This window comes from Pseudophryne corroboree, chromosome 1 (assembly GCF_028390025.1).
Source record: "Pseudophryne corroboree isolate aPseCor3 chromosome 1, aPseCor3.hap2, whole genome shotgun sequence".
Classification (NCBI taxonomy): domain Eukaryota; kingdom Metazoa; phylum Chordata; class Amphibia; order Anura; family Myobatrachidae; genus Pseudophryne; species Pseudophryne corroboree.
The window spans coordinates 599321313-599348144 of NC_086444.1; the positions used below are offsets into that span (position 1 = coordinate 599321313).

At 47.9% G+C, this 26832-nt stretch overlaps 1 protein-coding gene across 1 annotated transcript; it reads right to left on the bottom strand.

Moving 5' to 3' along the window:
• Positions 1 to 2617: 2617 nt before the first annotated feature.
• Positions 2618 to 26589, bottom strand: NDUFS7 (NADH:ubiquinone oxidoreductase core subunit S7). The gene is made up of 8 exons (XM_063914324.1): positions 26358 to 26589; positions 25857 to 25893; positions 25698 to 25766; positions 11487 to 11604; positions 10159 to 10338; positions 9926 to 9972; positions 8862 to 8950; positions 2618 to 2913 (listed from the first exon to the last, which is right to left on the bottom strand). The coding sequence occupies exons 1-8, from the start codon at positions 26371 to 26373 to the stop codon at positions 2816 to 2818; spliced, it is 654 nt and encodes a 217-aa protein (XP_063770394.1). The 5' UTR covers positions 26374 to 26589; the 3' UTR covers positions 2618 to 2815.
• Positions 26590 to 26832: the final 243 nt, after the last annotated feature.

Here is a 26832-nt window from a genome sequence, read left to right on the forward strand (position 1 = left end):
AATGCTGTGCGCTACCTTGGTGAAGACTGATGTCTTCTGCCGCCGTTTTTCCGGACCTCTTCTTGCTTCTGGCTCTGTAAGGGGGACGGGGGCGCGGCTCCGGGACCGAACACCAAGGACTGGGCCTGCGGTCGATCCCTCTGGAGCTAATGGTGTCCAGTAGCCTAAGAAGCCCAATCCGGCTGCAAGCAGGCGAGTTCGCTTCTTCTCCCCTTAGTCCCTCGCTGCAGTGAGCCTGTTGCCAGCAGGTCTCACTGAAAATAAAAAACCTAAACTATACTTTCTTTCTAAGGGCTCAGGAGAGCCCCTAGTGTGCATCCAACCTCGGCCGGGCACAAGATCTAACTGAGGCTTGGAGGAGGGTCATAGTGGGAGGAGCCAGTGCACACCAGGTAGTCATAAATCTTTCTAGAGTGCCCAGCCTCCTTCGGAGCCCGCTATTCCCCATGGTCCTTACGGAGTTCCCAGCATCCACTAGGACGTTAGAGAAATGGGGGATGTAGTGTGAGGCTTGAAGTCTGGGTTACCCCAGAGAGGTAGGAACAGCGATATATATTGTGATATCTTTAGTCTTGAGCGAATCTGTCACCAGGCAGCACAGGTAGAGGAGACAAGTATATTGTCTGCCACACAGTGTGGTATGGAAGTAGGGGTGGTGTGTAATAGCGACACCAAGGTCTGAGAGGGAGTAAAAGATTGTTCCAGGTGTGTGTTGGCATATATGTCTCGACCGCCAATCCAGTCTAAAGCGATCCTGTAGTTGGCTGCTAAGGCATATGAGTGAAGGCACGGTAAATTTAAGCCTCCAACGGAGCGATATTCTAAGCAATCTGACTAGATTGCTTAGAATTTAAGCATTATCGCTCCGTGTGTACCCCCCCTACAGCGATAGCGATGCGCAGCCCCGAGCATCGCTTTAGCGGGTCGCTCACTTCACCCGCTGGGTGAAATGAGCGCCCCCCTCCCCGTCTCCCCCCGCACGCTCAGCACACATCTCTCCCACATCGGCCCGTCTATATGGGCCTTAAGGTTTTGGTGCTGGCTCCTCCTCTTCTATTTGTGGAATGGATTTGACAGCCCTTACTAGCGCAGGTATAGCCAATGTAGAATGACGCTCCTACTCACCTGAGGGAGGTCCAGGGAGAGAGACGTCTGCCTCATCCATCTCCTCAGAGGACCCCTCAAAATCTGAAAAGTTGCCATCCTCACAGTCTACGCATAGTACGCCTAGTTGCTTTAGTAGTTATGGGTCTCTTAACCTGTAACATCTGCTGAAATGTGACAGAAGTTTCAGCCAGATTCTGGACTGAGTGAAATAGTACATACAGCCAGTCAGGAGCATGGAGGTGACCGGTAAAGCACCTGCTGTGGGAATTCCATAGGGGGTGGTAAAATTAGAGCTGCTAAGCAGTCCGCTATCTGCGCTAAAACGTGAAAAGGAAAACACCCCATGGGGGAGTCATGAACAGGGGCTGGTGGGGCAGGTTGGTTAGTGTGGATATCGCAAGATGCACACAGACTGTCCTGTACAATGTTCTGAGGGGATAATCCAGCTGAACAAGACCTGCATGAGACCAGCATAAGAGCAGCAGCCTCCTTGTTATAAGGTATAAGGTGACAAAGAAAATCAGACAGCAGAGAAAGCGCAAGTCACATACAATGCAGAAAAAAAAACAAAATAAAATAAAAATATATAGAAGCAGGAAGCTGCTGTGAAATCGCGCCCTGAGCTGGGTGAGGGGCCGTTGGGCGAGAGCTGGCCTCCACTATGCTGACATTAACCTCCAGGGGGGGCCACTGGCCTCAGCAAACCCCAGCGCCAGGACTGTAAATGCCCTGGTGGACTAGTGGGGTCCCAGATGATCTAGGGTTCACATCAGCGCCTCCAGTCCATCTCCAAGTCCGGAGGTGAGTGTGTGCAAAAGATGCATGGTTCATGCCTTACCTGTCCCCCACCATACTCCGGCCGCAGTCTGGGCTGTCCCCAGGGAGCCAGCTAGCAAAGCTCCTAGGTGCCCACCAGAATCACCAGACCTGTTAGTGGTTACAGTTGAAGGAGCATCAGCGCTGGCGTCCTTAGGACTGCCTAGTTCTGCTTGCTCTGATGAGTAAAAAGAAATTAAAACATAAAATAAAAGCTTAGATAAAAGCCAATGTTTAACGGGTACATCCAGCTCCTGCTGGCACAAAAACGAAACTGGATAGCTTAGGCTAGGGGCAGGGTAGGACTGGAGCATCCTGGGAGTTCTAAACGCTTTAACTGTTTGGTGCCTGGTCCTATGCTACCACCTACACCCCAATGTCTCTCCTTGTGGAGACTATGTATCCTGAAGAAGTCACGTTTGCTTTTGGTTCCCTTTCTTTTTTGGGTTAAAAAAATAAAATAAATTTAACTGTAGAAATGTGTAAAAAGACCAATGGTGTTTTCTTGAAATACAAAGTCTTCGACAAGCAGTCCCCACTACTCCTTGTGTACTCTAGTTATACTACAGAACAGGTATTTTTTTTTCCCCATCTGCAGGCCCGGCTTGTGTGGTCATAGTACAGAAAGTGAGTAGGTCCAGCTGTACAATTATGAGGCATCAGATGTGTGTTAAGACAATGAATGGAAAGACAATTTAGAGTTTACATTTTTTTATTGTTTTAAACAAACTCATATAGGTTTTAAAACAAGCTAGAGATTCATGATGTGCCAAACATTTAGTATTTCAGCATGAATTGTCAGTTGTAACAGCAGGAGAACTGCGATTACACCGCTGCCTAGAAGGTCATACAAAGCATTTCTACTTATAAATATATACAAATCAGCACAAGCTTATTTCCTGTACCACAGAAGGATTTTCTTCTCTCTCTTGATCTTCTTTTGCAGCTGTAGGATGCCGTATAGGAGAGCTTCAGCAGTAGGAGGACAGCCTAGAAAAGAGATCTCATCATAGAAAATAGGATTTTAATTACCTACCAGTAAATCCTTTTCTCGTAGTCCGTAGGGGATACTGGGAATCCATTTAGTACCATGGGTCCACTAGGAGCCATGGGCACTATAAGAAACTGATAGCATGCGCTGGCTCCTCCCTCTATGCCCCTCCTACCAGACTCAATCTAGGAAACTGTGCCCGAGGAGACGGACATACTTTGAGAGAAGGATAGATAAGGAAAGTGGTGAGATTACGAACCAACACACAAAACAAGAGGAGAGCCATGCTAACCAAACCTGAAACAGGAACAGCAACAGCTGAAAAAAATAGAATACTTAACCAAGTAACAGTGCAGGAAGAACGAAGCAACGGGCGGGCGCCCAGTATCCTTTACGGACTACGAGAAAAGGATTTACCGGTAATTAAAATCCTATTTTCTCTTACGTCCTAGGGGATACCGGGAATCCATTTAGTACCATGGGGAAGTACCAAAGCTCCAAAACCGGGTGGGACAGTGCAGAGGTTCCTGCAAAACCGATTTACCCAATTTTATTGGGATCATAGAGAACGAACAGCGAGTCGGATTTCCTGTGACGAGCTGTTTTCTTTACATACACCTTCAAAGCCCTCACAACATCCAAACACTTTGAAGTAGCAGAGGTGTCTGTAATCACAATAGGCTGGTTGTTGTGAAACGCAGACGCCACCTTAGGAAGAAATTGCGGATGAATTCTGAGTTCAGCTGTGTCCTCATGGAAAATTAGGTAGTGACTCTTGTGAGACAATGCGCCTAGCTCCGACACACGTCTTGCTGAAGCTAAGGCCAACAGTGTGACGGTCTTCCACGTAAGGTACTTTACGTCAAGCTCCTGTAACGGTGCATACCCGTCCGATTAGAGGAACTGCAGCACTAAATTGAGATCCCAAGGTGCCGTGGGAGGCACAAAGGGAGGTTGGATGTGCAGAACACCTTTCAAGAATGTCTGGACCTCAGGGAGAGAAGCCAATTGTTTCTGAAAGAAAATAGACAAGGCCGAAATCTGGACTTTTATGGAGCCTAGACATAGACCCACATCCACTCATGACTGCAGAAAAAGCAGGAAACGTCCCAGATGAAATTCCACCGCAGAATATTGTCTGCTCTCACACCAAGAGACATACGTCTTCCAAATACGGTGGTAATGTTTAGACGTTACCCCCTTCCTGCTTGGATCATAGGGGGTTATTCAGAGTTGATCGCTCGCTAGCAGTTTTTAGCAGCCCTGCAAACGCTATGTCGCCTCCCACTGAGAGTGTATTTTAGCAGAAGTGCGAATGAAAGGATCGCAGAGTGGCTACAAAGTTTTTTTGGGCAGTTTCAGAGTAGCTCAAAACCTACTCAGCGCTTGCGATCACTTTAGACCATTCAGTTCCTGTTTTGACGTCAAACACGCCCTGCGTTCGCCCAGCCACGCCTGCGTTTTTCCAAACACTCCCTGAAAATGGTCAGTTGACACCCAAAAACGCCCACTTCGTGTTACTCTGCAGCAAGCAGTGCGACTGAAAAGCATCACTAGACCTTGTGTGAAAACTACATCATTCGTTGTAATAGTACGTTGCGCATGCGCAGAAGTGCCTTTTTTTTGCCTCATCGCTGCATAGTGAACGAATGCAGCTAGCGATCAACTCGGAATGACCACCATAGTCGGGATGACCTGGTCAGGAATCCCTCTCCTGGCTAGAATCAGCCGTTCAACTTCCATGCCGTTAAACGTAGCCGCGGTAAGTCTTGATAGACAAACGGGCCCTGTTGCAGAAGATCCTCGCAAAGAGTTCGAGGCCACAGATCTTCGAGGAGCATCTCGAGATCCGCATACCATGCCCTTCGCGGCCAATCCGGAGCAATGAGTATTGCTTGAACCTTTTACCTTTTTATTATTTTTAGAATTCTTGGGATGAGAGGAAGTGGAGAAACACGTACACCAGCTGGTAGACCCACGCAGTTGTCAGTGTCTACCGCCACTGCTTGTGGGTCCCTCGACCTGGAAGAATACCGCTTGAGCTTCTTGTTGAGTCGAGAGGCCATCATGTCGATTTGTGGATATCCCCACCAATGTGTCAACCACCAGAACTACTCCGGATGAAGGCCCCACCCCCGGGTGCAGGTCGTGTCTGCTGAGGAAGTCTGCTTCCCAGTTGTCTACTCCCGGAATGAAGACCGCTGACAACGCCACGGCGTGTTTTTCCGCCCAGAGGAGAATTCTTGACGGCTCTTCTTTTTGTTTCGCCCTGTCGGTTTATGTATGTCACTGCAGTCACATTGTCCGACTGGACCTGAATAGCCTGATCCTGAAGGAGAGATGAGGCCTAAAGAAAGGCATTGTATATAGCCCTGAGTTCCAGGATGTTTCTTGAAAAGACGACTTCCTGACTTGACCATCTTCCCTGAAACTGCACCCCTTGGGTGACTGCGCCCCAACCTCTGAGGCGTGTGTCTGTGGTTAGGAGAATCCAATTCTGAATCCCGAACCTCCGACCCTTGACTAGGTGAGAAGTCTGTAGCCACCATAAGAGGGAGAATCCTGGCTTTTGGCGACAGACGTATCCTCTGGTGCATGTGAAGTTGCGATCCGGACCATTTGTCCAATAGATATAGTTGGAAGGGCCTCACATGAAACCTTCCGTACTGAAGCGCCTCGTAAGAGGCCACCATTTTCTCCAGAAGGCGAAGGCAGCCCAAACCATCGACTGGATTACCATAGCCTTTTCCAAGGGAAGGAACACTCTCTGAGACCCGGAGTCCAGTATCATTCCCAGGAAAGGAAGCCTCTGTGTCGGTTCAAGGTGAGATTTTGGTAGGTTCAGAATCCACCCGTGATCCAGGAGTAGTCTGGTTGAGAGGCCAATGCTGTCCAACCACCGCTCCCTGGACGGTGCCTTTATCAGAAGATCGTCCAGGTACGGAATTATGTTCACTCCGTGTTTGCGGAGTAGAAACATCATCTCTTCCATCACTTTGGTGAACACTCTCGGTGCCGTGGAGAGACCAAATGGTAGGGCCTGGAACTGGTAGTGACAGTCCTGCAGTGCAAACCGTAGATAAGCCTGATGAGGCGGCCAGATCGGAATGTGAAGGTATGCATCTTTGATATCCAGAGACACTAGGAATTCCCCCTCCCCCAGACCTGAGATCACCGCTCTCAGAGACTCCATCTTGAATTTTAACACTCGTAAGTACAGGTTCAACGACTTGAGGATCAGAATCGGCCTCACCGAACCGTCCGGTTTCAGTACTACAAACAAGTTGGAATAGTACCCCTTGTTTTGCAGATGAGGTGGAACTGGAACAATGACCTGGGTCTGTACCAGTTTTTGAATGGTGTCCTGTAAAGCTATTACTTGTCTCTTGTAAAACTGGTAAACCTGATTTGAAGAATCTGTGAGGTGGGAGCTCTTGGAACTCCAGTCTGTAGCCCCTCGGAAATACGATCTATGACCTAGGGATCCTGGCATGATGTTGTCCAGATGGGACTGAAGAATTTTCGCTGGGCTCCCACCTGCCAGTCTTCCAGGCATCTCGGTCCACCGTCATGCTGAAGGTTTTGAGGAAGCAGAGCTTGTGCCCCATTCCTGTGAACTGGCAGTTACTGGTTTGTGTGGTTTACCTGTAGCGCCTCTGGTGGCGGTAGAGGAACCTCTGGGCTTGCCCCTAAACTTGGCAGTTCGAAAGGACTGTAAATTGGGTCCTGAGTAGGCCTTCCTAGCCAGGGGAGCTGCAGAAGGAAGGTATGTGGACTTAACTGCATTAGCTTTGGAGATCCATTTGTCTAGTTCATCCCCAAATAAGGCTTTGCCTGTGAAAGGTAGGCCTTCCATGCCTTTCCTGGAGTACGCATCGGCAGTCCACTGGCATAGCCATAGGCCCCTGCGTGCAAAACAATCTCCCCTTGAGATAAGGTATCTAACCCCTCAATTAGGTTACCCGACCATTTAGCAGTGGCTCGCGTAGTCCACCCACATGCTATACTGGGCCTCTGGGCCACCCCCACAGCTGTATATAAAGATTTGAGCGTAGTCTCAATCTTGCGGTCAGCCGCGTCTTTCAGGGAGGTTGCACCCAGGACAGGCAATACAATTTTCCGTGAGAGCCTGGATACTGATGCATCCACTATTGGTGGATTTCCCATTTTCTCCTAGACTTGAGAGGAAAAGGAAAGGATGATAACAACCGTTTAGGGATTTGAAAGTTCCTATCAGGATTAACCCATGGTCCTTCGTATTCCTTTGAAAAGGATTTATTTTTTATATTAAAATAAGATTTCTCACTCTCCTCTGTCACCTTATCAGGGATATTCAGAACTTCTCTGATAGCTTCTACAATAGCTTCTATTCCCTGCGACAGAGTACCCTCCCTTACCCCTGAGTCCACCTCACCCTCCTCCATGTCTGACACGTCATCATCAGAGTCAGACTGGGCCAAAGTGCGTTTTTGCGGACAAATGGCAAGGGACTGAGACGCTGGTTTGGGTACAGAGTCTCTTTTCATAAACTAAGTCATAGATTTTCTTAAGTATTCCGTCTCTTTCTCAGTCCGAGATAACTTAGTAGAGATTGTGGAAATCATTCCCCTAATGGAGTCCAGCCATGCTGGTTCTGCCCCACTAGCCTGGGAAGGGACATTACATTTAGTACACACTGGTGAACCCCTTGGGGAAGAAGAACACTGTGCCTTACATGAAACACACTCTTTGCCTGGCATACTGTAACAGTGACAGCACACACACAGGAAAAGGTTAAATGCACAATTAACCTACAAAGAGCCCTTCCAGGGAGACACAGAGGGAGTATGGAACCAGCACACGGCGCCCTTAACGCTAATGCCAAGCTTAGCCGGGTCGCAGACTAAGTACCTAGATTAGGGACTTCGTACACTAACAATCGCTCCCCCTCTGCTATGACCCCATGGTACCGCTGAGGTAATCTGGAGTCTCTCTGGAGGAGCTGCGCATCCCTATCAGTCAGCGTCTGTGTCAGCTGCAGAGAGAAAATGGCGCTGGTGAGCTGCTGGATCCACTCACAGTGAAGCCCCGCCCCTTCAATGGTGCGCGGTCTTCCCGCACTTTTTTATATTGGCTGTATGTGTCTTGTGCATAAAATGGAGACAGACTCCTTTTATGGCTATGTTGCCAGTCTGCGTACTGTGTCCGCTGTTCAGCGTCTGTGTCCGTACACAGCGGGAGATGCAGTTCGCCCCATTTACAAGCTGTTCGTCTCCGTATCCACATGTCGCCATAATGGCCGGCGACCCGCTAACCGGGACGCCGGCTTAGTACTCCCCACTCTTCATTCTTCTGGCTCTGTTAGGGGTGGCGGCGTGTTGTGGGAATGTACGCTCGCCGTGGAGGGCTTGCAAATAGTTCCCTCAGGAGCTAGTGTCCTGTCAGCAGGGGAACGGGACCATTAACCCTGAGAGAGGTTGGGCCGTTCCCCTTCCCTTAGTCCCACAAAGCAGGCAGGCTGGTGCCATCCAGTCCTGCCTGAAAATAAACAGAAAATAAATGCAGAAAACTCTTCAGGAGCTTCAAGAGACGTGACCGGCTCCTCCGTGCACATTTTCTAAACAGAGTCTGGTAGGAGGGGTGTAGAGGGAGGAGCTAGCGCACACTATCAGTTTCTTAAAGTGCCCATGGTTCCTAGTGGACCAGTCTATACCCCATGGTACTAAATGGATTCCCAGTATCCCCTAGGACGTAAGAGAAAACCAGTCACAGGAGTGTAGAGTCTTTTCATATGTGTGAGTCAGTGTGTGAACATGCAGATGCTATGTTATAAGACAGGTTGTTTCTTAACAAAAACTGAACTGGACGCTATTTTAATAGCTACATTTTGTGAATGATATGTAGGCATTACTCTATATAAAAAGTACAATAAATGGGGGGCGAAAAATAAAATTAAAAGGGAGATTACCTGGAACATAGATATCAACTGGAACAATTCTGTCACAGCCTCTGACCACAGAGTATGAATAATGATAGTAGCCTCCTCCATTAGCACAGCTGTGGAACATGCAAGACAGGAAACTCATCTCCTACACATATTGTAGCATTTTTTTTTAATCGGTACATACACAAGACAATGCATGATAGCTAAAAACCAGTTATTTCCATGAAAGCACAAAATCAACAAAAAGAAAAATGTTTAAGAAAGCAATGCTTCTAAACGTATGTTTTTGAAACAAAGACATCCGGCTGAAATACGGTAAACCTATGGCTAGTATCAGTCACTTTCGAACACTGCGGTCTATAGCAGTGGTTCTGAATCTTCACCCTAAAGTTTTCCCTGTAGGTCATGATTTTTGAGGATTTAGGTCTATGGAAGCAGGTGGGGTAATTACTGAGCCAGCAAAATAGATGAACTCTAATGTACATGATTAATGAAATCCACAAAACATGACCCTTTGGTAGTACTTGAGGACTGGAACCACTACTATACAGTAATATAAATTAATGCATACGGCATGGATGGTGTAATAGTTAGGATTACTACCTCACAGCACTGAGGTCATGGTTTTAACTCCCACCATGGCCCTAACTATGTGGAGTTTGTATATACTTCCCGTACTTGTGTGGGTTTCCCCTGGGTACTCCAATTTTCTCCCACAGTCCAAAAGGGCAGACTAGATGGACCAAGTGATTCTTATCTGCCATCAAATTATGTTTGTGTGTTTAATAGTGGTGTCCTTTAACTATGCTAGGTTTATTCTAATATAATAGGGGTGTTCTAGAACTCTGCTTATTTAGCAGCTTCCTGTGCAATAGGAAAAGTTAAGTATTTACTGCATTTTTTCCTCCCTTCAAGCCTCAGACTGCGTACCTTTGTGGATGGGGAATACAAAAACAAAACAACAACAGCAACCTAAAATGCCCGTTTCACTAGCCTTATCGCACACGTACAAGAAATGAACAAAAATAAAATAAGAATCAACCATACTCCACGGTACCAAACTGGAGGAGGAAAAAGAAAGTACCCACCTGCCCATGGACACTACGTAACGTGGCTCAGGCATCTGATCATAAACCTGTGGACAGCAGAACATACATGCCAGTGATTACAAGATTACTGACAAAGTGTCATCAATGCCATTTAATACCGATAAAATGTAAATAGAACCATAACACAAATTATTGTGCATTTGTACACGATCACATAATCAACAATAACAACAGTCATTAAATAATCCAATGAAAACAGAAGATAGCTTCACCTTCCTTAGTGCAGGAGCCATCTTATTGGTGAGGGTACCAGCCACAATCATAACATCTGATTGCCTAGGACTAGCACGAAAAACCACACCAAATCTGTCCATGTCGTAACGTGGTGCAGCCATGTGCATCATCTCTACAGCACAACATGCCAGACCAAAGGTCATGGGCCACAGGGAGCTCTGGAGGCATAAACAGAAAGAAAACAGATGCAGTAAAGGCCCAGAACTCATTCTATTCTACACACACACACACAGTACATATGGCTAATTTGTGAGGATAGCTTTTTATGCAGCTAAAAATACCATTAAGCAGTTGCCATTATTTCTTAGAAACCAATTCTAATGAAGACACACATTTAACAGCGCTTTTATTTAAAATAAATAAATTATGGTTTTATTTTAGCGTTTCACATTACTTTGCTGTTGGGAGTCCAATCCTGGGATCAATGGGATCCCATGATTTTTAGCAAAAAAATGCCAGCATTTGAATGTCGGTATTAGGTTGCGCATATTTGTTTTTAGCCCTCAACCAACCATTGAGTCCGGAAGCATAGGGCATGGTTACCAGGTTTTACTAAAGTTGCGGGGTACTGGAGGACACACGTGGGCTTCTACTCCACGGTAACATGGGGGAGAAGAAGACTCCAGCAGCGGCTGCTGGGCGGCAGTAGTGAGGTCAGGGTGAAGGTGAACAAATAGAAGTTCAATGTGCTGGGCAGAAAGGTGAAGCACACCAAAGGGCTGCCGGGGGTGTCCTGCACCAACAGTCACTAAAGAAGGTGACTAAATGGTTTTATATGGACCCATTATATTCTTATCAGTCTGTCATTCCTACTGCTGTGGGACTACAAATCTCAGTACGCCCTGCAAGGACCTCAGAAGCAGCAAAGCGGCCCCTGCTCTGTCCTAGCTGGGCAGATACGATGGGGCAGCACGAGATGGGTCCTAGTTGATCAGATCCTAGGAATCAGCACGAGATAGGTCGACTGTGTCGAAGTCTGTCACACAGAGCCTGTTTTATCATAATGGCCTGGGCTGGCTGGCCATGAAAGTTATTTTATTTCTGTTTGGGGCTGGGGGACAGAATAATATTTTCATTAATCAACTCAATCCCAGGCATCCCAGAATTGAGATTTTTTTCTATCCCAAAACCCAGGATTTTAAAAATGAGGCAGGATTGGCTTCCCTACTTTGCCGTCCTTACACACGTTCATCTATGGCCTGTCATATGTGAATTAGTACGAGTCATAAAAATAGACAAACAAAATTATAGCAGAGCTTGATCCCCAAATTTAGGTTCAGGCAAAAAAGAAATGTGTATCTCTTACCCTTCGTGCCCAGTTCACCAAATCATCAAGCTTTGCAACGATGAATTCCCCCTTGCTGCTCACTGCTGATGGTTTTGGCGCAGCGACAGCACTACTCTTTTGTCTAATAAGGAAGTTGCTGTAACAGAGAAAATGCATGAGCATATTGTACAATTTCCAGTCTATGCAGTAACATCTATGTTATTTCCTTAATTAACACAGTATAAAACATGAATTACATTTAAGCACAAAACAGGGTTTCAGCAAAGAGAAAGTTCATAAACACGATCATTATAAAGTTTAGACGTTATATAGGGCAACTAAAATGGCCGGGTTCCCGATACATGATGGAGTGCAGATGCTGGACTCCTGACCGTTGGGATCCAGACCGTCAAGATGGGCAAGTACTACGTCAGAAATTATATATATATATATATATATTGCATGTATAATCCAAATACCAGATCCAGCTGATCTGGCCACTAATATAGAGGTGGATCAATGAATGCTATAGTGAGCACACGGCCTCCATAAACACGGTATCCCCGTAATGACTGACAGAGATAGATAGAGATATAGATAGAGATATACATACATACATTATATATATATATATATATATATACACACACACACATATACATGGATACGGTATAGCCGCGGTTACCAGGCAACAGCCGAAGTGGTAGTAGACTATGTCACAGCAGTCTCCATTGTGACCGGAGCTTTGGAGAGCCGCGTCTTCCGGCCCGGGGGATCTGCTGGCGTGGACGGACGGGGATGGTCTTATCAGAATTCAGGTATTTATAAGCACAGAAAAGTTGGCATAGATATATTTGTTTGTTTTTTTGCACTTTCTTTCACAGCGTAGCACCTTGAGAAAAACGCAGAATGGGCGTTGAAACGTCGGTGACTTGCACTATGTCTGTTTGAAGTTTTGCACAATACAGAGTTTTAATTGCTGAGAAAACATGGGAGTGCCGCCTGATTCCTTTTAGCAGCTAGGGGACTATCTAGCCTGCCTTCAGGAACCCTCCGTTTCTATACAATTTTGAGGAAGGCACCAAGGTGGATGATTTTGGGACTGTGAGTGCTATAGCTCTATATCTCTTATATATATATATATATATATATATAGATAGATATATATATATATATATAGATAGATAGATAGATAGAGAGAGAGAGAGAGAGAGAGAGAGAGAGAGAGAGAGAGAGAGAGAGAGAGAGAGAGAGAGAGAGACAGAGACACTCGGCTTGAATAAATGAAACAGACACGCTTCAGCAACGTTTCAGTGTTATTAACACTATCATCATGCTGATGATAGTGTTAATAACACTGAAACGAGCCTGTTTCATTTATTCAAGCAGAGTGCCTCACCTTCTCTGTCCATGCTTTGATTTATTGTGAGGGCACTGGCCGAGGTTATCATACGGTTCACTGGAGTGCCGGACCTTGGAGATTTTATATATATATAATTTTAAACCTACCAGTAAAATCTTTTTCTCGTAGTCCGTAGAGGATTCTGGGGACTCCGTAAGGACCATGGGGATAGACGGGCTCCGCAGAAGACATGGGCACTTTAAGAAAGAACTTTAGGTATGGGTGTGCACTGGCTCCTCCCTCTATGCCCCTCCTCCAGACCTCAGTTGGAGAAACTGTGCCCAGACGAGACGGACAGTACGAGGAAAGGATTTTTGTTAATCCAATGGCAAGATTCATACCAGCCACACAGCATGAAAACAACACAGCATCAGTCTGATACCGATGAAAACTATAACATAACCCTTATGTAAGCAAAACTATATACAAGTCTTGCAGAAGTAGTCCGCACTTGGGACGGGCGCCCAGCATCCTCTACGGACTACGAGAAAAAGATTTACCGGTAGGTTTAAAAATAAGATTTTACTTACCGGTAAATCTATTTCTCGTAGTCCGTAGTGGATGCTGGGGACTCCGTAAGGACCATGGGGAATAGACGGGCTCCGCAGGAGACATGGGCACTTTAAGAAAGAACTTTAGGTATGGGTGTGCACTGGCTCCTCCCTCTATGTCCCTCCTCCAGACCTCAGTTAAAGAAACTGTGCCTTGAAGAGCTGACAGTACAAGGAAAGGATTTTGGGAATCCAGGGTAAGACTCATACCAGCCACACCGTATAACTTGTGATAACTTTACCCAGTTAACAGTATGAACAATAACGGAGCATCAGATAAACCCTGATGCAACTATAACATAACCCTTATTTAAGCAGTAACTATATACAAGTATTGCAGAAGAAGTCCGCACTTGAGACGGGCGCCCAGCATCCACTACGGACTACGAGAAATAGATTTACCGGTAAGTAAAATCTTATTTTCTCTAACGTCCTAGTGGATGCTGGGGACTCCGTAAGGACCATGGGGATTATACCAAAGATCCCAAACGGGCGGGAGAGTGCGGATGACTCTGCAGCACCGATTGAGCAAACGATAGGTCCTCCTCAGCCAGGGTATCAAACTTGTAGAACTTTGCAAACTTATTTGAACCTGACCGAGTAGCAGCTCGGCATAGCTGTAAATCCGAGACCCCTCGGGCTGCCGCCCAAGAAGAGCCCACCTTCCTAGTGGAATGGGCTTTCACTGATTTTGGCTGCGGCAATCCAGCCACAGCATGAGCCTGCTGAATCGTGTTACAGATCCAGCGAGCAATAGTCTGCTTTGAAGCAGGAGCACCAAGCTTGTTGGAAGCATACAGGATAAACAGTGACTCCGTTTTCCTGACTCTAGCCGTTCTGGCTACATAAACTTTTAAAGCCCTGACTACATCTAGTAACTCGGAATCCTCCAAGTCACGTGTAGCCACAGGCACCACAATAGGTTGGTTCATATGAAAAGATGAGACCACTTTTGGCAGAAATTGTGGACGTGTCCTCAATTCCGCTCTATCCATATGGAAAACCAGATATGGGCTTTTATGAGACAAAGCCGCTAATTCTGACACACGCTTAGCCGAAGCCAAGGCTAATAGCATGACCACCGACCACGTGAGATATTTCAACTCCACTGTTTTAAGTGGTTCAAACCAGTGTGATTTCAGGAAACTCAACACCACGTTAAGATCCCAAGGTGCCACTGGAGGCACAAAAGGAGGCTGAATATGCAGCACTCCTTTCACAAACGTCTGAACTTCTGGCAGAGAAGCCAACTCTTTCTGAAAGAAAATGGAAAGGGCCGAAATCTGGACCTTAATTGAGCCTAACTAACTTCAGGCACAAATCCACTCCGGACTGAAGGAAGTAAAGGAAACGGCCCAGCTGAAACTCCTCTGTAGGAGCATTGCTGGCCTCACACCAAGAAACATATTTTCGCCATATCCGGTGATAATGTTTTGCCGTTACGTCCTTCCTAGCCTTTATCAGCGTAGGAATGACCTCCTCCGGAATACCCTTTTCTGCTAGGATCCGGCGTTCAACCGCCATGCCGTCAAACGCAGCCGCGGTAAGTCTTGGAAGAGACAAGGTCCCTGTTGCAACATGTCCCGTCTTAGAGGAAGAGGCCACGGATCCTCTGTGAGCAATTCTTGCAGATCTGGATACCAAGTCCTTCGTGGCCAATCTGGAACAATGAGAATTGTTCTTACTCCTCTTTTTCTTATTATCCTCAGTACCTTGGGTATGAGAGGAAGAGGAGGAAATACATAGACCGACTGGAACACCCACGGTGTCACCAGGGCGTCTACAGCTACCGCCTGAGGGTCCCTTGACCTGGCGCAATAGCTCTGTAGCTTCTTGTTGAGGTGTGACGCCATCATGTCTATCTGTGGTAGTTCCCACCGACTTGTGATCTGTGTGAAGACTTCTTGATGAAGTCCCCACTCTCCCGGGTGTAAGTCGTGCCTGCTGAGGAAGTCTGCTTCCCAGTTGTCCACTCCCGGGATGAACACTGCTGACAGTGCACTTACGTGATTCTCCGCCCAGCGAAGAATCCTGGTGGCTTCCGCCATCGCCACTCTGCTCCTTGTGCCGCCTTGACGGTTTACATGAGCCACTGCGGTTATGTTGTCTGACTGAATCAGAACCGGTTGGTCGCGAAGTAGGGATTCCGCTTGACGTAGGGCGTTGTATATGGCCCTTAGTTCCAGGATGTTGATGTGAAGGCAAGTCTCCTGACTTGACCACAGGCCTTGGAAATTTCTTCCCTGTGTGACTGCCCCCCACCCCCGGAGGCTTGCATCCGTGGTCACCAGGACCCAGTCCTGAATGCCGAATCTGCGGCCCTCCAGGAGGTGAGCACTCTGCAGCCACCACAGGAGAGACACCCTGGCCCTGGGGGATAGGGTGATTAACCGATGCATCTGAAGATGTGATCCGGACCATTTGTCCAGGAGATCCCATTGAAAAGTCCTCGCATGGAACCTGCCGAAGGGAATGGCCTCGTATGATGCCACCATCTTTCCCAGGACTCGTGTGCAGTGATGCACCGACACCTTTTTTGGTTTTAATAGGTCTCTGATCAGTGTCATGAGTTCCTGAGCCTTCTCCATCGGGAGATAAACCCTCTTCTGGTCTGTGTCCAGAAATCATGCCCAGGAAGGGCAGACGAGTCGTAGGAATCAACTGCGACTTTGGAATATTCTGAATCCAGCTGTGCTGTCCTAATACTTCCAGAGAGCGTGCTACGCTGATCAGTAACTGCTCTCTTGACCTCGCTTTTATGAGGAGATAGTCCAACTATGGGATAATTGTAACCCCTTGCTTCCGCAGGAGTACCATAATTTCTGCCATAACCTTGGTAAATATTCTCGGTGCCGTGGAGAGACCAAACGGCAACGTCTGGAATTGGTAATGACAATCCTGTACCACAAATCTGAGGTACGCCTGATGAGGTGGATAAATAGGGACATGAAGGTATGCATCCTTTATGTCCAGAGACACCATAAAATCCCCCTCTTCCATACTTGCAATGACCGCTCTGAGCGATTCCATTCTGAACTTGAACCTTTTCAGGTATATGTTCAGAGATTTTAAATTCAATATGGGTCTGACCGAACCGTCCGGTTTCAGTACCACAAACATGGTCGAATAATTACCCTTCCCTTGCTGAAAGAGGGGAACCTTGACCACCACCTGCTGAAGATACAATTTGTGAATTGCAGCTAACACTATTTTCCTCTCTAATGGGGAAGCTGGCAGGGCCGATTTGAGGTATCGGTGAGGGGGCATCTCTTCGAATTCCAGCTTGTATCCCTGAGACACAATCTCTATTGCCCAGGGATCCACCTGGGAGTGAACCCACTTGTGGCTGAAATTTCGGAGACGCGCCCCCACCAGGCCTAGCTCCGCCTGTGGAGCCCCAGCGTCATGCGGTGGATTTAGTGGAAGCCGGGGAGGACTTCTGTTCCTGGGAACTAGCTGTGTTGTGCAGCTTCCTTCCTCTGCCCCTGCCTCTGGCAAGAAAGGACGCACCTCGGACCTTCTTGCCTTTTTGTGATTGAAAGGACTGCATTTGGTAATACGGTGCTTTCTTAGGTTGTGAGGGAACATATGGCAAAAAATTTGACTTTCCAGCAGTAGCTGTGGAGACCAGGTCCGAGAGACCCTCCCCAAACAATTCCTCACCCTTGTAAGGTAAAACCTCCATGTGCCTTTTTGAGTCGGCATCGCCTGTCCATTGCCGAGTCCACAGGACCCTTCTGGCAGAAATCGACATTGCATTTATTCTAGAGCCCAGTAGGCTAATGTCTCTTTGAGCATCTCTCATATATAGGACAGCGTCTTTTATATGCCCCAGGGTCATTAATATAGTATCCTTGTCTAAGATATCCAGTTCCTCAGATAAGGTATCCGTCCATGCTGCTACAGTACTACACACCCAGGCCGACGCAATTGCCGGCCTTAGTAAGGTACCTGAATGTGCATAAATGGACTTCAGGGTACCCTCTTGCTTTCTATCCGCAGCATCTTTTAGGGTGGCCGTATCCTGTGACGGCAGGGCTACCCTCTTGGATAAGCGTGTTAGAGCTTTATCCACCCTAGGGGAGGATTCCCAGCGTAAGCTGTCCGTTGGCGGGAAGGGATACGCCATAAGCATCCTCTTGGAAATCTGCAGTTTTTTATCTGGAGATTCCCAAGCCTTTTCACATTACTCATTTAGTTCATGTGAAGGGGGAAAGGTCACCTCCTGCCTTTTTTCCCCATACATATGAACCCTCTTGTCAGGGACTGGGGTTTCCTCTGTGATGTGCAACACATCCTTCATCGCTATAATCATATAACGGATGGCTTTAGCCAATTTAGGCTGTAACTTTGCATCATCGTAATCGACACTGGAGTCAGAATCCATGTCGGTATCTGTGTCAACAATTTGGGATAGTGGGCGCTTCTGAGACCCAGACGGCCTCTGCGACATCGGATCAGGCATGGGCTGAGACCATGACTGTCCTAAGGTTTCAGCTTTATCCAACCTTTTATGCAAGGAATTAACATTATCATTTAAAACCTTCCACATATCCATCCAATCAGGTGTCGGCGCCGTCGGCGGAGACACCACATTCATTTGCTCCCGCTCTGCTTCCACATAGCCTTCCTCGTCAAACATGTCGACACAATCGTACCGACACACCACACACACAGGGGATGCTCTTTTTTGAAGACAGTTCCCCCACAAGGCCCTTTGGAGAGACAGAGAGAGAGTATGCAAGCACACACCCCAGCGCTATATGTCCCAGGAATCACACAGTAACTTAGTGTTAACCCAGTAGCTGCTGTATATTATGTTTTTGCGCCTAATTTATGTGCCCCCCCCCCCCCCCCCCCTCTCTTTTTACCCTCTTCTACCGTGAATCTGCAGGGGAGAGCCTGGGGAGCTTCCTCTCAGTGGAGCTGTGGAGAGAAAATGGTGCTGGTGAGTGCTGAGGAAGAAGCCCCGCCCCCCCAGCGGCGGGCTTCTGTCCCGCGTTTCTGTACAAAATTATGGCGGGGGCTCATACATATATACAGTGCCCAACTGTATATATGTCTAACTTTTGCCAAGAGGTCCTAATTGCTGCCCAGGGCGCCCCGCCCCCCCCCCCTACCCCTGCGCCCTGCACCCTACAGTGACCGGAGTATGTGGGTGTAGTGTGGGAGCAATGGCGCACAGCTGCGGTGCTGTGCGCTACCTCAGTGAAGACTGGAGTCTCTTGCCGCCGATTTCGAAGTCTTCTTGCTTCTTCCCGGCTTCTGTCTTCCGGCTCTGCGAGGGGGAGGGCGGCGCGGCTCCGGGATCGGACGACAAAGGGTGAGATCCTGTGTACGATCCCTCTGGAGCTAATGGTGTCCAGTAGCCTAAGAAGCAGGACCTAGCTTCAGAGAGTAGGGCTGCTTCTCTCCCCTCAGTCCCACGATGCAGGGAGCCTGTTGCCAGCAGATCTCCCTGAAAATAAAAAACCTAACAAAATACTTTCTTATAGCAAGCTCAGGAGAGCTCACTAAACAGCACCCAGCTCGTCCGGGCACAGATTCAAACTGAGGTCTGGAGGAGGGACATAGAGGGAGGAGCCAGAGCACACCAGAATCCAAATTCTTTCTTAAAGTGCCCATGTCTCCTGCGGAGCCCGTCTATTCCCCATGGTCCTTACGGAGTCCCCAGCATCCACTAGGACGTTCGAGAAATCTTATTTTCTCTTACGTCCTAGAGGATGCTGGGGACGCCGATGCTGACCTGGGGTAGCCGACCTGTGCCGACGTTATGGGGTCCTGCACCCCGGACCCATACCTAGTATTAGGGACCCCCAGTGACGGAGAAGCCTTGTCGATCGGCCTGGAGGCTTAACCCTATATCTGCAGATATACGCAACTAAGATCTCCGTATTATCTGACTATTATGTAGTAAAATATTTTTCACTCGGTGTGCATTAGGGAACACATTGTTTTTTCCTACACAGAATTACCCCTCCCTTTTAGCACCTGAGTGACATCACAATCTGATTGAGCAGCTTACCATTTTGTGCATTGGACTCCGTAAGGACCATGGGGATTATACCAAAGCTCCGAAACGGGCGGGAGAGTGCTGATGACTCTGCAGCACCGATTGAGCGAACAGGAGGTCCTCCTCAGCCAGGGTATCAAACTTATAGAACTTTGCAAAGGTGTTTGACCCCGACCAAGTAGCAGCTCGACACAATTGTAATGCCGAGACACCTCGGGCAGCCGCCCAAGAAGAGCCCACCTTCCTAGTGGAATGGGCCTTAACCGATTTTGGTAACGGCAATTCAGCCATAGAATAAGCCTGCTGAATCGTGTTACAGATCCAGCGAGCAATAGTCTGTTTTGAAGCAGGAGCACCAACCACACACAGTGCTTCTGTTATTCTGACCCTAGCCGTTCTGGCCACGTAAATTTTCAAAGCCCTGACCACATCAAGGGACTCGGAATCCTCCAAGTCTCGCTTAGCCACAGGCACCACAATAGGTTGGTTCATATGAAAAGATGACACCACCTTAGGCAAAAATTGAGGACGGGTCCGCAATTCCGCTCTATCCATATGGAAAACCAGATAGGGGCTTTTATGAGACAAAGCCGCCAATTCAGACACTCGCCTAGCCGAAGCCAAGGCTAACAACATGACCACCTTCCAAGTGAGATATTTTAACTCCACTGTTTTAAGTGGATGAAACCAGTGCGACTTAAGGAAACTCAACACCACGTTAAGGTCCCAAGGCGCCACCGGAGGTACAAAAGGAGGCTGAATATGCAGCACTCCCTTCACAAAAGTCTGCACTTCTGGGAGAGAAGCTATTTCATTCTGAAAGAAAATGGATAAGGCCGAAATCTGAACTTTAATGGAGCCTAATTTTAGGCCAAAATTCACTCCAGTTTGTAGGAAGTGAAGGAAAAGGCCCAGATGGAATTCTCCCGTAGGAGCATTCCTGGCCTCACACCAAGAAACATATTTTCGCCATATACGGTGATAATGTTTTGCTGTCACGTCCTTCCTAGCCTTTATCAGAGTAGGAATGACCTCATCCGGAATGCCCTTTTCCGCTAGGATCCGACGTTCAACCGCCATGCCGTCAAACGCAACCGCGGTAAGTCTTGGAACAGACAGGGTCCCTGTTGCAAAAAGGTCCTGTCTTAGAGGAAGAGGCCACGGATCTTCTGTGAGCATCTCCTGTAGATCCGGATACCAGGCCCTTCGCGGCCAATCCGGAACAATGAGAATTGTCTGCACTCCTCTTTTTCTTATTATTCTCAACACCTTTGGGATGAGAGGAAGAGGAGGAAACACATAGACCGACTGGAAAACCCACGGTGTCACTAGGGCGTCCACAGCCACTGCCTGAGGGTCTCTTGACCAGGCGAAATACCTCTGTAGCTTTTTGTTGAGGCGGGACGCCATCATGTCTATCTGTGGCAGTCCCCACTGACTTGCAATCTGTGCGAAGACTTCCTGATGAAGTCCCCACTCTCCTGGATGCAGGTCATGTCTGCTGAGGAAGTCTGCTTCCCAGTTGTCCGCTCCCGGAATGAACACTGCTGACAGTGCGCTTACATGATTTTCCGCCTAGCGAAGAATCCTGGTGGCTTCCGCCATTGCCACTCTGCTCCTTGTGCCGCCTTGGCGGTTTACATGAGCCACTGCGGTGATGTTGTCTGACTGGATCAGAACCGGTAGGTCGCGAAGCAAGGTCTCCACTTGACGAAGGGCGTTGTATATCGCCCTCAGCTCCAGGACGTTGATGTGAAGACAAGTCTCTTGACTTGACCAAAGACCTTGGAAGTTTCTTCCCTGTGTGACTGCTCCCCAACCTCGGAGGCTCGCGTCCGTGGTTACCAGAATCCAGTCCTGAATGCTGAACCTGCGACCCTCTAGAAGGTGAGCACTCTGTAGCCACCACAGGAGAGATACCCTGGCCCTGGGGGACAGGGTGATCAACTGATGAATCTGTAGATGTGACCTGGACCACTTGTCCAGTATGCCCCATTGGAAATTCCTCGCATGGAACCTGCCGAAGGAAATGGCCTCGTAAGATGCCACCATCTTCCCCAGGACCCGAGTGCAGTGATGCACTAACACTTGTTTTGGCTTCAATAGGTTACTGACCAGAGTCATGAGTTCCTGGGCCTTTTCTATCGGAAGATAAACCCTTTTCTGGTCCGTATCCATAATCATGCCTAAGAAGGTCAGACGAGTCGTAGGAACCAACTGCGACTTCGGGATATTGAGAATCCAGCTGTGTTGCTGTAACACCTTCAGTGAAAGTGACACGCTGTTCAGCAACTGCTCTCGTGATCTCGCTTTTATGAGGAGATCGTCCAAGTACGGGATAATTGTGACACCTGCTTGCGCAGGAGCACCATCATTTCCGACATTACCTTGGTGAAAATCCTCGGGGCCGTGGAAAGCCTAAACGGCAACGTCTGAAATTGGTAATGACAATCCTGTACCACAAATCTCAGGTACGCCTGATGAGGTGGATATATGGGAACATGAAGGTATGCATCCTTTATGTCCAGGGATACCATAAAATCCCCCCCCTTCCAGGCTGGCGATGACCGCTCTGAGCGATTCCATCTTGAACTTGAACCTTTTCAAGTATAGGTTCAGGGATTTTAAATTTAAAATGGGTCTGACCGAACCGTCCGGTTTCGGGACTACAAACAAGGTTGAGTAATATCCCCTCCCTTGTTGAAGTAGGGGAACTTTTACCACCACCTGTTGAAGATACAATTTGTGAATTGCATTTAACACTATCTCCCTTTCTGGGGGAGAAGCCGGTAAGGCCAATTTGAAAAACCGGCGAGGAGGCACCTCTTCGAATTCCAGCTTGTAACCCTGAGAAACAATTTCTATTGCCCAGGGATCCACCTGTGAGTGAACCCAGATGTGGCTGAAAAGTCGAAGACGTGCCCCCACTGTGGCGGACTCCCTTAGTGGAGCCCCAGCGTCATGCGGTGGATTTAGTAGAGGCCGGGGAGGACTTCTGTTCCTGGGAACTAGCTGTGTTTTGCAGCTTTTTCCCTCTGCCCTTACCTCTGGCAAGAAAGGACAGACCTCGTACTCTCTTGTTTCTCTGTGACCGAAAGGACTGCATTTGATAATGTGGCGCTTTCTTAGGCTGTGAGGGAATATAAGGCAAAAAATTTGATTTACCTGCCGTAGCTGTGGAGACCAGGTCCGAGAGACCGTCCCCAAACAGTTACTCACCCTTGTAAGGTCCATAGGACTCGTCTAGCAGAAATCGACATAGCGTTGACTCGAGAACCCAGTAGACCAATGTCTCTTTGAGCATCTCTCATGTATAAGACAGCATCTTTAATATGTCCTAGGGTCAATAAAATGGTATCCTTATCCAGGGTATCAATTTCCGTCCACGCTGCTACAGCGCTACAAACCCAAGCCGACGCTATCGCCGGTCTGAGTAAGGTACCAGAATGTGTGTAAATGGACTTCAAGGTACCCTCCTGCTTGCGATCAGCAGGATCCCTAAGGGTAGCCGTATCTTGGGATGGCAGCGCTACCTTTTTGGATAAGCGTGTCAACGCTTTGTCCACCCTAGGGGAGGATTCCCACCGTATCCTGTCCTTTGCCGGGAAAGGATACGCCATAAGAATCCTTCTGGGAATCTGCAGTTTCTTGTCTGGAGATTCCCACGCTTTTTCACACAACTCGTTCAGCTCATGAGAGGGGGGAAAGGTTACCTCAGCTTTCTTTCCCTTAAACATGTGTACCCTCGTGCCAGGGACAGAGGGGTCATCAGTGATATGCAAAACATCTTTTATTACAATAATCATATATCGAATACTTTTAGCCAATTTTGGCTGTAATTTTGCATCATCGTAGTCGACACTGGAGTCAGAATCCGTGTCGGTATCAGTGTCTACTATTTGGGATAGTGGGCACTTTTGAGACCCCGAAGGTCCATGCGACATAGGGACAGACATGGGTTGACTCCCTTCCTGTTCCCTAGCTTCAGCTTTGTCCAGTCTTTTGTGCAATAAATTCACATTAGCACTTAAAACATTCCACATATCCATCCAGTCAGGTGTCGGCGTTGTCGACGGAGACACCACACTCATTTGCTCCACCTCCTCCCTAGGAGAGCCTTCTACCTGCCGACACACGCGTACCGACACACCACACACACAGGGAATCCGCTTATCTGAAGACAGTTCCCCCACAAGGCCCTTTGGAGAGACAGAGACAGAGTATGCCAGCACACACCCAGCGCCAATGACCCAGGAAAAAACACACACTATGTTAACCCAGAAAGCGCTGTAATCTGTATTTTGCGCCAAATTATGTGCCCCCCCCCTTCTTTAAAACCCTCGTTCACCGTGGATAAGCAGGGTCGAGTCCGGGGAGCTTCCTCTCAGCGCTGTGCTGTGGAGAAAATGGCACTGGTGAGTGCTGAGGAACAAGCTACGCCCCCTCAGCGGCGGGCTTCGGTCCCGCTCAAATATTGAAAAAACTGGCGGGGGCTCTTTTATATACAGTGCCTAACTGTATATATATGTACTTTTGCCAGAAAATTAGGTTTATATTGCTGCCCAGGGCGCCCCCCCTGCGCCCTGCACCCTTACAGTGACTGCCGTGTGTGAGCTGTGTGGGAGCAATGGCGCACAGCATTACCGCTGTGCGTTACCTCTATGAAGATCTGAAGTCTTCTGCCGCCTCTGAAGTCTTCTATCTTCCGGCTCTGCGAGGAGGACGGCGGCGCGGCTCTGGGACGGACGGCGAGGGTGAGACCTGCGTACCGATCCCTCTGGAGCTAATGGTGTCCAGTAGCCTAAGAAACAGAGCCTAACATTAATGTAGGTCTGTTTCTCTCTCCTCAGTCCCTCGATGCAGGGAGTCTGTTGCCAGTAGGCTCCCTGAAAATAAAAAACTAATATACTTTCTTTTCAGGAAACTCAGGAGAGCTCCCTGTAATGCACCCAGTCTCCTCTGGGCACAGTAATAAACTGAGGTCTGGAGGAGGGGCATAGAGGGAGGAGCCAGTGCACACCCATACCTAAAGTTCTTTCTTAAAGTGCCCATGTCTCCTGCGGAGCCCGCCTATCCCCATGGTCCTTACGGAGTCCCCAGCATCCTTTAGGACGCAAGAAATTATATATATATATATATATATATATATATATATATATATATATATATATATATATATATATATATATACATATACACACACACACACACACACACACATACATATATCCCTTCAGTCCAACAAACAGATGACAATAATTGTCCTGATGTAAGTTCTATCCAGGTATCTTAAATCAGCCACATAGTTACACTGTTTGATCGTGTTGGTAACAGTCATGGTTGATACTAATGTGGCAGAAATAGATTGTGCATATATTCAATTATAGCCGTCTGTATGGTAAATAGCAGGCTCACCACTGTGTGATGGAATAGGCGGTTTCTCCAATGAGGAATCAGCTATGCCGAGTAGGAAGGAGCCGGCTAGGAGGCACCGGACGTCTCCGTTCTCCAAAGTGTGTGCGCCACTGCAACTTCCAATAGCCGCCTGAATAAATGCTGCCGTTATCTAGTGGTGAGCTAGTGCCCGTATTAGAGAGTCCACAATGTGGGTATCTTTAGTCACCGTTAACCTCTTATATAGCGCAGCATATTTCGTTGGGCTTTACAATTAGAACAACAGTAATAGAACAAAACTGGGTAAAAACAGACAGACAGAGGTAGGAAGGCCCTGCTCGCAATCTTGCAATCTATAGGTAAATAGGCATTGATACACAAAGATAGATGCTACCTATTGCATAATGGTCCACCAGAATGCTAGGTTCTTAATGGGTTGTATGATATGTTCACCCAGAAATGTTGGCCAAGTGTCAGGAGGGTGTGAGAGTAAAGAAAGACAAGATATGTGACGTTAATGGTTAGACCATTGTTGGCATTTCGACTGTTGAGATACCGCGGTTGTTCTCCTAACTGTTGGCATCCCGACAGCCGGCATTTCATACCTAACCCACATGGAGACATTTGTGTTTGCTGGGTAACCACACATTCTGCGTTACACCACTTGCACTCTTCCCTTCGGTTCAAGTTCAGAACGGAGCACCCCCTGGGTCAGCATAACTAAATGTGATTCAGAAAATCATTAAACTTGTTCAGAACATTAAAACATGTACCCACGCCAGATAGATTTCTAGTCCAGGCGGTCCCATGTTGTGAACTTGAGCCTTCCCTTCATTTTGAGCATTATAATCAAAATTCATAACAAATATAACTAACATTTTGTGAATTACCCGATAGCATGTTCACTGTCTGATGGTGGTTGCCAGGCACGGGTGTGGACGGCAGCAACGGCTGTAGGCCTGGGGGAGAAGTGGCAAAGTCAGGAGCTCAGTGGGTGACATATTAGTACATACACACTGGGGGGAGGGGGAGCTGTGGGCGCCACTTACCGAGTAGCTTGAACCCAGAGCCGGGACAGTCTGGGAGCTGGAAAAGAGATGGTGGTTATAGCAGGACACCTGCACCGTACACATTACCAGCCAGCGTTATACTATCTATAATACATAGGGGACAGCTTGGAGAGTGCGCATACACTCATACCTCCCAACATGACCCTCTCCAGGAGGGACAGAATACTCTGCTCCTGGACTTTCGTCTTAATGTATGATTGCTAGTACCTGTGATGAAACACCTTTCTTACCCATTAACCTGTTCAAAACAGGTGCTGGCAATCATACATTAAGAGAAAAGTCCAGAAGCAGAGCACTGTGTCCCTCCTGGAGAGGGTCATGTTGGGAGGTATGTACACTGGAGGCCATTACCGGGGCATATACGGGCCAGGATGCAGCAGGCTGATGGGCGCACTACTCCCGGATGTCTAAATTAAAACATCCACCCTCTGTGTTCTTGTTATGTGTGAAAAAAACACATTAGTCCAATGACCCCCTCACCTGTCAACGCGGCCATCTTGGCTTAGAACGACCCTGAGCGCTAGCGGGAAAAAACACAATTTGGTCCCGTTGTAAACACGTCCCCAGAAACACATTAAACACTCGTGGGTTCCGGAGTGTGCTGCTGCTGCGCTTATCACATATAGTACACTCAGTACGTGTCCGCCTGGCTGTGTTGGCCCGCCTCGCTGGCTTGACAGGCTGAGCTCACCTGTCAGTCAGCAGACCAGCCCCCACCCCCGACTCTCATAAACTAGTGCGTGTTCCTGCTGGTATGGATGGCCTACCACACTGACATGTCAGACTGAGCTCAGCTGTCAGCAGCCCAGCCCAGCCCAGCCCTGCCCTGCCCACTGCCCCCTGCCCCCTGCTCCAGTTTCTGAATCTACATTATGCTGCCCTGCAAGGCTGTGTATTTCTTCTGCTCATGCGCATACCATCGATGGCTAGAACCAGCGATTGTGCAACATAGAAT

Coding starts and splice junctions, on each gene's coding strand:
- NDUFS7 (XM_063914324.1), bottom strand. Junction 25,767..25,856: donor CTCTGGGTTCAAGCTACTCG/GTAAGTGGCGCC, acceptor CTTCTCCCCCAG/GCCTACAGCCGTTGCTGCCG. Junction 2,914..8,861: donor AGTTGATATCTATGTTCCAG/GTAATCTCCCTT, acceptor TCTCTTTTCTAG/GCTGTCCTCCTACTGCTGAA.